Below are 12,009 nucleotides of genomic sequence, written 5' to 3' on the forward strand. Positions count from 1 at the left end.
ATTCAAATATATGTTCTGACTCATTAACTAACGGACATTACCATAAGTGGCCTTATATGCCAATTCTCTGACACACATGTGTTTGAGAATTCAAGTTTAGGTCTTTAGAAAGGAAGGTAGGCTACTGAATTTCTTAGGTGTTTTTCTGAAATATTCCAAGTACAAGATTAAATGTTTTAAGTCACACATAATTGTCACTAATGAGCTAATTTTTTTTAAAGAGGAAGGGTTATTTTTTTAATATTTTGTATCAATGTAAGGAGAAAAAAATAGAAGAAAAATATTAGGTGAAAATTTTCTTGAGATCCCTTGTGTCAGTTTCGCTTACTACATTGTTGGTACTGTCTGACACTGATTTTACTTTAAATTCATTGTGGTTGTAACCCTGAAAGTTTTATTTCTCTAAAATAGCCTTTCAAATTCCATAAAATGCAAAAACTAACGCTTGATGGTAGAAACATATATCCAATATTAAAGTGTCATCTGTATTTATGACCACATATTTTAATTTCAGTTATTAAAATAGAAAATGTTTACTTATTCTCTTAAAATATGGGAATGAAAATACTTCCCTTATAATGAGGAGAGATATATTAGAGAAATGCTTGTTTGAAACATTGCCTTTAACAGTTAAATTTGGAAATAATTTGTTTACGATCTTAAAGGTTCCTGATATTCTCTCTGAGACTTTCCCTGCAGCATTCAGTAGCATATGTTTTATTTTCTTAGCCTGTATGAGCCTCCTTTTCATATTTGCAATGGAAAGAACATGAGCTCAAAAGCACACTCGTTTAGGTCCATTCCATTTTCCATAATACTGCTGCAGCAGTGTCAAAGAGATGCAAAGATGAAAACTTATTTTTTATGTGTTTTTTATTATAGTTTGTGCTCCGGTCTTTGAAGATAGTTATGTTTGTATATCATTTTCAAATTTCCTACCAATTTAATTATTTAAGTGCATTTAAGTTCTCATCATCGCTTTTTGCTTATTTACTAATTTATTTTGGTTTTAACTTTTCTTAACATAGTTACCTTAGAGGGCTTGGATATGAAACAATTAATTTGAATTTTGTTTATATAGATTTAATTGTTACAAATTTTTATTGAATTCTTTCAAAGTCTTAGTACCTAACATTTTGATAAATATTTAATAAATATCCAGGGATGTTAAAGTCTAGCTCAGTCTACATGTATTATGAACCTTCTGGAGACCTACTTGTAATAGTATAGAAAAATCATATTTAAATGTTAATTCCTATATAGAGAACACCAGATACATAATCATTTGATTATGTTAGACTTTTCAGGTAATTGATAAAGTTTTTTTTTTTTAATCCATGTTATATGGTAGTTATTTACATATATCACGTTTAAATATCTTAACACTTAATATAAGATAAAAAGGTTTATAATAATAATTTACTAGTCAACATTGGGTTGATTAGATCAATTAAATCATTTCTTGAAAATGCTAATGATAGGATTTGATGAGAACATTTTGGAACTGTCTTCTCTTTTGCTGATATTCTAAATCTTGCAGAAATTCTAATATGCAATATAGAATTCAAATGAAAGAACTTTTATGACCTAGAAAGCTACATATAAAAATATTTATTCCATTCAACCATCAAATACTGTACTAACTTCATGCCAATGACATATCAAATTTAATTTCATTAGCAATTATTTGAAAGCCTTTTAGATCACTTAAAAAGTGAGTACCATCTTGGGATTTTCATTCGGCTATAAATTCTAGATTGTTATTTTATTCTGTACTATGGTGTCATAAGTAAAAAGATCTGGCTTCAAGCAACAAATGGACGACTACTAAGCAGTTGTATGACTTTAAATTCCTTTTGCCCAAGTTTGAACACTGGGAAACAGGGATGCACATACCCCTCTTTCCTATGTTGCATATGAGCCATGAACTAATCTATGTGACTAAAATTTCTCATGAGCTTGGAAGCCTCATTTGTTCTAAATATCACTATTAAAATGATCATTATTATATTTGGCAAATTTTCTGTCTAGTTTTACTCTATTTCAAATCATTCAGCAGAAATGGTTGTGCAAAAACAATTTGTTTTTGAATGACTACAGTAATGTTTATAGAAACGTGTTGAGATCTTAAACTGACTCTCAAACCATTTAATATTTTCTTATATATCCTTTGTGTTTCTTTGGCATGTGCATACTTACACAGACATATATTAAATGTCTATAAAAACACAACCAAAGGCAAGGAAGAGTCTGATATGAGCATCTTTCCCTGATACTATAGCTGGCCTCAAACACTCACACACTCTTTCTTACCTGCTCTGCTGACCTTCTGGATTAGAGTTTCAGAGAAACAACCAGAGGTAGTAGCTGTAGCAAGACAGCAGCTGGGACCATACGGATCTCAGCATCCTGCCTTATGGCCATTATCTTTGTTTCTATCTTGATGCTGCCACTATGTCTCTTTCTTGTGCTCTCCCTGCATCCTTTCCTCACTGCCTCCTCCTCTTCCTGACTCCAGCTCCCATTGCCCCTGGAACTTACCTCCCTCTGTCTTCATTTTTTCTCTACTTGTATAAGGGGAAACAAGATTCTCTAATTATGAAATTAATAAAATATACTATGTTTAAAGGATATAGAATAGTCGTGCAGCTACCATTCCCTAATTCCCATAACCCATGTTAACAATAGAAAACATTTATTTTTTGCGCACTTTATCAGAGTGTATCAGATTGTAGGTCTCATAAGGGCTGAAAAAAACCTGATATTTAAGACAAATGCAACACTTTCCTCATTTTTCTATGTAGGAGTGGGTTGTTGCTGTAATAAGAAATAATTTGAGGTTAACGACAAGAAAGAATAGTGAGTAATATCCTTTCCCCTTCCCCAACTGCTGAAAATGAAAATCATGTCAGCATCAAGTCATTTTTGCCACATCCCTTGTTAACAGCTTTTTCAGGGTGGGTCATAATTCTGTGTTTTGTTAGTGTCTTAACTCCATAGTGACATGCTTAAATCTTATTCCACATTGATTTTGTAGTATACATGCATTTATTTTTAGGATACCCTGTGAATGATGGATCTCATTATTAAGTTATTATCAACTTTTTCAGAAAATGTATAAGCTTTGAATGAAAAATAAATGTATTAATATGAGAAGGTTAATAATTGATATTTGGAATGTGTGTATGGTGTCACATTGTGTATGTCTAAGAAAGTAAACTTACTGTCTGCCTGTCGCCAGGAAAAAAAAAAGTGGGACCTAATCAAACTGCTGTGGGGTCAACCCTTGTGGTTTTAAAGGCCCTTAATGTTGTCCAGCTGCAAAATAAAAGGAATTGGGAGGGGAAGTTGGAAGGAGTGGAGGGGGTTGAGGGGGGGAATGTGTGGAAAAGAACAGGGAGTCTGGCTTTTATTTTTTTTTTAAGTGAGTTCAGTGCCAGCCTGGACATGGGCTGTGCAGACTATTGAGCCATTGTCTGCTCCATTTCCAGAATAGCCCCCAGTTAATCACTTCGGCTTTGAAGGGAATTTCCTCGTGGAATTCTCCACAGAAAATCTAATCAACTGACCTGCCCTCTCAACAATGGAAGGCTTTTTTTTCTCTCTTTCCCTTATTGGGGCGGGCTCTGTAATGTAGCCCTTTGTGCAGAATGAACCCTCCCAGTAGGAGTGGAGAGCATGTGTGAGTGACTGAAAGTGTGTGTGTGTGTGTGTGTGTGTGTGTGTGTGTGTGAAGAATGCACACTATCTCGTGTTGGTGAGTGTGTGCTTACTCCCTGACCAGATGCTGCGGTGCAGAGGGCAGCTACCATCTCTGCATGCGTGTCTGTGTAAGTGTCTCTGTGTGTGTGTATGTGCCTCTGTCATTTCATGTCAAAGGTACATTACCTGATTACCTTCCTCGCCTGCCAGATTTTTATCTAGATAATTGGAACTGCTATGGAGGCTGTGCCTTGCCAGCCAGCTTAGGATCTGTAAAGCCATAGTTTGTCCACCTTGTTATCTGTGGCTGCCTGGGCAGAGGAAATTAAAGAGATCCCCAGCCAGGGGAGCGCTGTCTGCCCCTGACCTCCTGGGCAGTCCCAAGCAGGACAGTTTGTTAGTCCTATCTTTTTTGTTTTCTTTTTGCTTTTTCTTTTCTTACTTTAATTTGGTTTGTCCTTTTTGTTCGTGTGAGTGTGTGTGTGTGTGTGTGTGTGTGTGTGTGTGTGTGTGTGTGTGTGTGTGTGTTATTTTGGCATGTGGATACCTATTCCCCTCCACATCGCACATCGTGTTTTATGGAGTTGGGAGCTGAGGAAACTTTGGTTGGGTTGCCAGGACGTTCGCACCACTTTGTGGAAAGCACGAGCTAACAGTGAGACCGACAGAGTGAGTGACAAGTTGTTTACAGGTTTCCTTGAAGGGGCCTCTGCTATATTTCAATCTGTCAAAGTTGCTTTTCTTCCTTCAGAACAATGCCTGATTGTTGTGTGTATGAGTGTGTGTGTGTGAGCGTGTGTGTGTTTCCGTGTGCGCACGCAGAGAGCCTGGACAGGGGTGAGAAAGAATTACAATTCTTTGTGTAAAATGCTATTACTATAATTTCTTTGCTTAATAAGTTAATAATGCAGTTTAATCGGGCTTCTGCTAGTATACAGATTTCTCTTTTAATCAGCAGCAAATGCATTTTTAAAAATCATACTGGGGTGTATGTATGTGTGTGTGTGTGTGAGAGAGAAAGAGAAGGGGGAGAGAGACTTTTATTATTTCGAGGAGAGAGAGTATGGGAGACATGTTAAATGAGTTGACTTCTCACACTCGGTGATGTCTAGAAGAGAGAATGAAAAGGAAAGGACAGGCACCCCGAGGTTGTCTAGTGCCTTGCAGCCCCAGAGAGCAAGCGTGCGCTCCGGCTCCTCCGGCTCTGACTCCGTGGAGGGGGGAGCTCCAGACCCCGCAGCTGGAAGTGTGCTACCCCTTTAAGAGACTGGTCAAGGAGTCCTAGGAGAGGGAGGGGGAAGAGGGGAAAGAGAGAGAGAGATTGAGAGAGAGAGAGGGAGAGAGAGAGAGAGAGAGAGAATTGAGAGAGAGAGAGAGAGAGAGAGAGAGAGAGAGAGAGAGAAAATCAATTGGTTTAGAAGGTTTGGACTCACTTGACAGGTTCAGTTGGAGACGATCATAGGTGGCTGCTGTGACAAAGGGAAATTGTGCTTTTCCAGCATGCTTACTGACCCTGATTTACCTCAGGAGTTTGAAAGGTGAGTACAGTTTTTACCCCCTAATATATTGAAGTACAACTCTCCCATTTTACAGTAGTCTCTGAATCAATTGGAAGATGCTCCCCTGTTTGTTAGAAAAGCTTTTAGCTAGTGTTTCTGCAATCTTGTTAGCTGATTTTTGTGGTGATTGCCCAGAACAAATTGAACTGATTTGTAAAGTCTCCTAGATTTCAATGTTTTTACGTTGCGTCCTATAACAGGAAATTAAATGAACATTAAGCATCTTTCTCTTCCTCACTCGTTGCTTTTCTCTTTCTCATTCACTCTCTCACTTTCTTCTTTCATTGATATTTTTCTTCATTCTACACCTTTTTAAATGCTTTTGTGCAGAGTGTTTACGATTTTCAACATCTCTGTCTGGCAATTCCTGGGGTGACAGAATATTGTAGTGGTGGTTAAAACGGAGGCTATAAGTTCCTATTTGATCCTTTCGTAAAACTTTGGAAGCTACTTAGTGCACATGACCTTTTGTTGATATAAGCAAGCAGAGTCTTAAAAAAGAATATTTAACATCACAGCAATGTATTAGTAGATTACTTTTGAAATGTCAAAAAAAGAGAGAAAATAGGAATGATTCTTTTCTAAGTTTTAGTGGCCACTTTTTGCACTAGCTGTCTTAAACTAAATTTTAATTTACTGTATTTTCCCCATTTGCTATGATGGGAATATGTATATTTGTAATTAAGTAGTTCCTAAATGGCGAAATATGTGCGATATTCTTCCATTTGATGTTGTTTCAAGTAAATCAGGGCTTTGAAAGAATTTTAGCCCTCTTAGTGTTTCTATAAGTGTACATTGCATTTTTAAATTTGAGTTCTTATCCCAGCATAAGTTCATTTTCAGAACTATAAATAGAATTCTGTTTGCCATTAAAAAAATTCAAACTTTGTATTCTGTATGGTGATTTAAAAAAAAAAAAGCTATAAAAAGCCAGGATGCATGATACCCAGGCTTTTTTTTTTTCAATTTCATGAAAGCTACCTTCTGTATAAACATTTGTTGTATCTGACTATGCAATGCAAGCTAGGTGCTAGACCAGCTGGTTAAAAATATGCTAAGTCAAGCTGTTCATCGCTCAAACAACTGAATTTGATATGAAAAGAAGAAAAAAGAAAGGACAAAGATTAAAACATTCTAGAAGTGAAGCAATAGATGAGAAGGATATTGAGAATAAAATAATGCTTGAATATGACCAAATATTAGAAAAGCCAATATCAGATTAAGGAAGAAAGTTAAATAGCTAACATATATACTTTAATACTGTCTTCTTTTATTTTCTCTTTGTCTTTTTTTTTTTTAATTAAGGTGAATCCTTTTCGATAATTCCAGTGAGTGATTGAGCTTTCTTAATAGTTTGAACTCGTTTGTTCAAAGTTCTATATAGTAACTCTTTAAAATAGCTTTTGTTTGCAAATACAGCTTACTTCATATGTAGATGTTGAAGTTATTAATATTGGAACATATTATTGCTTAATGTAGCAGTGTGTTAATATACTACCGTAAGTTTTCCAGCATGTGCTCAGAGTAGCACTTAAAGAACAGTATTCATCTGCTCTATACTTTTTGAAAATAAAACTCTGAGTCTGGTTTGTAAGAGTGTTAACAGACTGTTCTTATAAAAAGGTAGTTACATATTAACAGGCTGCAGCCTATTTCTCTATATAAGCAAGCTTTCCTGCTGTGAACTTTATTTGTATTTTTTCAGTTATCTCTTTTTAAACTAAACTTTTCCCTTTCTTATTCTGATGTTCAAATCTCTTAACAATTTTTTCCTGGTGAGAATTTCTTTTTTCTTTCTTTTTTAAATTTTTTTGTCACCCAGAGGCATGCTTTTCTAACTGGCTAATTAAATGAGCAAGTGATAATCAATAGAGTTGTTACTATAGGCAGCATGTCTGGAAATAATAGTAGCTAAAATTAGTTTGAAAACTGTCATAAATATAAAATTTTTTAAAAATTTCCCCTGTGGTTATAATTGGTAATACATACAAAAATCTCAGTAAATCATTATTATTTGTTTACATTAAAATTCTGTGAGTGAATATACATATAGTCATCCACATTAGAGTTTATATATTTCAGATTCAATGTTGAATATTTATATTCTCCAAAAGAGGTATATATTCTATAACCACACTGTCATATATAGTCTGATTTTTTTTGCCTTTTCAAATATTTGCAACTTTCATTGAATGAGGTGATTTCTACTGAGTGCATATTTTTATTCTGTTATCTCACCTGCTATACATGAGTTGTTAACTCAAACTTATTCAGAAATCTAAAAAAAAGACTTCTAAATTTCTTTATGAAATAGAGAACTTTGCTCTATTGTATATAAACAAGTTGCATGACGGGGGTCATGTATTTTGGACGTTTTATATGATCCTCTTTCTCCCTAATTCTATTGGTAGAGTCCGGTCCATCTTCTATTATTCTCTGCAACCTGTAGACTGGTTGGAACTTGATGGAATATTTGAAACTTAAATATCAGGACCAAAATTTGGATTTAATTTGTTCTGTGTGTATTATCAGCCTAGACATGTACATGGTCAATGCTGTCAGACTAATAAGCAGCTGTTAAATAATTCAAAATAAGTAACAATTCCATTGTCTTTTAAAAATTGTTCAGGAGGTAGAGCAATTTAAACAGTGATTCTAAAAGGTAAAGAAGTTGAAATATTTTATTTTTATTTTTAAACATCCTTGTCAAAACTGATTATAACTTATGAAGAACACAATTTTTAGGTAGGGGGTGACTAGGCAAAGTATGTTCTTAGAAACTAACTGTAAGCAGTCTTTTAGGTTGCACTGTTCAGTGAAAACCTAATTGGCAACATGATCTAAATGTTAGTAATAGCATTATTAGAATGAATGTATGAACTCTCCTAAAAATTTTTAAAAGAAGACAATGAAATTACATATTTACCTGAAAATAAATAATAAAAGATTGTGAATTAAGATTTTTCTTTTAGGAATATCATTTATTTATCATATTCCTATAATGAAAATATTTAAAATTTGCCTTAAATATCAGTATTACTTTATTTCTGATGAATGGAAAAACAGTTTTTGATTCTATGAGAAATATTGTATCCTATTTATTTCCTTTATACTTATTTTATTTCATAATGTAATAGTGTTATAACTAGGCTACTTGTCACTTTCTGATTGCTTTATGTTAAGAGACTTAAGTAAAAAGCAAGTATAAGATGATTGCTTAAGAAAACAGTTTGATAATAAATAGAAAGAAATTGGAATTGAATGTAGGATGCCGCAAATTAAGTTAATACTGTCATCTATATGATTGCTCCTCTCAAAATGGGCGCAGACAAAAGTCTGCCTATTTTCTCCATATTAAAGGTAGCACTACAAGAGTAAAACCTTCTGTAATGAAAATTTACCTGATTTACTTTTTCTACCTATTATATTTATTTGTGGACATATTGACTAAAGATGTAAGTTTTTTTTCACATTAAGAAATGTTTAAGTGTTTTTCTAAAGAAACATACACCAGGTATTGTGAAAAACTAATTTTTTAAACTACCATGAAAAATTACTATGAGTGGTCTACAAGAATATTTCAGACATTAGTAGTAATTTAATTACCTAAAGTTTGGTCATAGTAATAAAATTCTTATCACCTAGACAAATTTATTTGGCTCAATTAGAAACTTAAAAAAAAAATCATTGTACTCATGTGATAAGCACATTCAAGTGAGCAGGTAATCCCTAGCCCTGAATCTAAGAAAAGTTACCTGTTCACATTCTGTCACCTAATGGCAACTGTAAAAATGCAACTTTGATATTATGTTTCCAGGATGTTCTGAGACCAGCTTTTGTTCATTTTATTATTTTTTTTACTTAACACTTTGTAGAGGAAAAGGTGATTATAATTGATTATAGATTTTAATTACCATCTCAATAAGCTGCAAGTTCACTGAGCTACAATGTAGCTGGGATGCAGCTTGCATGAATCAGTGGACAAACTACACCTCTGTCACACTCACACTGGAGTGCTGTCCTGAAAACTTAGCAGGAGACCCGGCTGATTACTAAGAACAATTAAGGGGGTAAATGTCAGGTGGCATTGTGTACTACTCAGTGTTTAGCATGTTAACAGATATAGAAATGTGTGAATGTTATGATTACTTTACGTGTTGGTGCGCTCTTCTTATGCTTCTCAAATAGAATAGCATACAATAAAGTCTTTACCTATTCTTAGGGAGCTTTTAGCTAAAATCTGTATATTCATCATACCTGAGAGACAAAAATAGTAAGACCTATTCTAATACTTAAGCATATTGCTCCTTCACAGAGCTGGAAGCTGTTTTAAATGAATTACATTCATAATGCATTTAAAAAACAAAATTACATTCTTGGAGAAAAATCTGATTTTTATTGTCTATTGTTTCCACTGTCAATTCTCCAGCCTCCAAATGTGTATATGCATAATGCAGATATGTGTTATGTAAGTTGAACACCTCCCTTTTTATAGACTAGTTAAATAAGTATAACTGATGGATTTTTGTGTTCTTTTATAATTTGTTATTTATAATTTCACTGAGGTTAAGAGAATGGGAAATAAACTAATATATTTCTCTTGTACTAATTTACATATAGTTTAGTATGTCAAGTTTCTGACTCAGATGATGGCAATCAGAAAATAAAGATATTCAGAGATTTCAGCATGACATGAAATGCCTTCCTTCTAATGGAAAAATGTTGTTGTACAAGACGTGGACTAAAACATAGCAAATTCTTCCTTGCTTTATTTATTCTGTGCCCTTCTTTCCTTTCTATCAATTGATATCATCATCATTTACGTTAGATGCAAAATTTGAATGTCATATACATGTAGTGGTATTGCTAACTACAGTGTTACATAGATGAGTAAATGGATTTGCTAGAGAAGAAAACATTTTAAAGACTGATACTATTTTGCTTAAGTGAACAGTATTTATTTAGACATCCTTTAGGAGAATGCTACATATTCCTTCATTTTAATCAGGAACTGATAATGATTCAGGAGAAGACCTTTTCCTATATCGTTTTTTATCCTGTGTCTTTTCTCCTGCATTTTGAAAGCTACACTCCCTTCTCCTTACACTTATATTTTTTCTCTTCAGTTACTAGTTGAGAGTTCATACATCTCCTCTGGAGATACAGTGGCGTATGGTTCTGCTTGTCCAATAGGGGGTTGTTGCATTTCTACACATTCAGTATCCTTTTCTGTTGGAGCCTGAGTCAAACCTCAGCAGTATTCCCTGCCTTTGCCAGCCTGAGGAGTCAGAGACTCAAAGTTGTTCCCAGCTCTTGCGCCTTCATTGTAGAGCTGCATTCTGCTCAGTGGGCTGCCGAGGAGGACCAGACCGAAACAAGATTTAGAAGAATTCTGGTGAGAACTGTTTATAAGGATATGGTATTTTAAAAGAATGTAGTAAACAAACAGAATTGTGGCATAAACAAAGATAATTAGCATAAACAATGTCGTTTTAGGACAGGTGGTTTATAAAAACAAACAAAACAAAAAACCCAAATATGAACCCAACGTGAATGCTGCCAGTTTGGAACCACTGAACCTTAATCTGTACTTTATGAGAATTACACAGGTTTGTTGATAAACTTGTTAACATAGTTTTTCTGTTTCTTTTGTATCATTTTCCGGTCATTATGCCCTTTTGTTACCCAGCTTGAGAGCAATTAATCTATTACAAGGTAGTTTAAGGACTTTTTACCCATAAAACATGACAGAAGGAAAATTAACAACAAAATCCTATAGATATTCATAGACATTTGAAATCGGTGTCTAACCTTAAATCAATTCAAACCTAACTTGGCTCATTCTATTTAAAATCTCTCTCTTTTATCTAAGTAACATTTCAGGTGCTTGGCTATTTAGTGTGTCTTGCCTTAAAATTCAGAGTTTTGTTTATTTGTTATGCCTGAATCATCACTTGTGTTATATGTTTATTTCTAAGTGTTGCTTATTTCATCTTCCGATTTTACTCTAAACTCAGTGAAGGTGGTATATCAGTATGTGAACCTTGCTGGTGATCATGCAGTATAAGGATGCTAGTTATTGTGAACCACATTGTCTAAAACTACTATGCTATTGTGATGAATTTTGATGTGGAGACATTTAGGTTTATTAGTAAATGTTGTTGTTGTTTTTTTTCTAAATTCTTTACACTGAAATATTTTGACTTTAATGAAATGTGGAGTGTGGTGAACAGAAAGCTGTTTATTTTTCTCTATTAAGGACCAAAGTTCTTTAATGAAGTTAATAAGATATGTTCTCTTAGTTTTGTCATGGTGAACGGGGACCAGGAATTCAAAGTAAAATATCTCTGGTATTCTGTATCCCTTCTCTTTGCTGAAATGAAAGTATTTGTGAATGAGTTTTGGTTTCTTGGAGTTATAAAGATGTGTGTAAACTAGTAAACCATGTCTCATTCATGTGCTATGGAGATTCTTGTACTTCAGTGACAAAAATAATTTGGCTACTAACGAATTAGGGCTACCTGCCAGTGCCAACACATACTGTAGGTAAGAGAAACACTATAAAGAAAGCTTCTGGAAGCAAATCCGTTGAAACTTTAATATGTAACTGTGTTTCTATTTCTGCTTTCCATATCTCTGAAAGAATTTTTTTTTAGAAAAGAAAATGTTAAAAAAACAGAAGATATGATCTTTCTTTAAGATGTATTAGCAGCTTCATTTTTAATATTTCTTACTGTGGAGATGCGTG

General features: G+C 34.0%; 1 protein-coding gene across 12 annotated transcripts in view; it reads left to right on the forward strand.

The window, feature by feature from the left end:
* SOX5 (SRY-box transcription factor 5) overlaps positions 1 to 12,009 on the forward strand; it is a 1,089,507-nt gene that overhangs the window by 659,426 nt on the left and 418,072 nt on the right. For 4 of the 12 annotated variants that reach the window (XM_066354408.1, XM_066354504.1, XM_066354488.1 and 1 more), the window contains exon 1: positions 5,081 to 5,240. The exons of 5 other annotated variants lie outside the window; for them this stretch is intronic. In XM_066354408.1, coding sequence (XP_066210505.1) covers positions 5,203 to 5,240 — 38 coding nt within the window. In that variant the 5' untranslated portion in view covers positions 5,081 to 5,202. Of the gene's footprint in view, positions 1 to 4,357; positions 4,372 to 5,080; positions 5,241 to 10,611; positions 10,657 to 12,009 lie in introns of those variants that run through there. 3 more of the 12 variants (XM_066354479.1, XM_066354494.1, XM_066354453.1) reach the window with 2 other exon arrangements.

The sequence above is a fragment of the Saccopteryx leptura genome, chromosome 1 (genome assembly GCF_036850995.1).
Source record: "Saccopteryx leptura isolate mSacLep1 chromosome 1, mSacLep1_pri_phased_curated, whole genome shotgun sequence".
NCBI classification, from domain to species: Eukaryota; Metazoa; Chordata; class Mammalia; order Chiroptera; family Emballonuridae; genus Saccopteryx; species Saccopteryx leptura.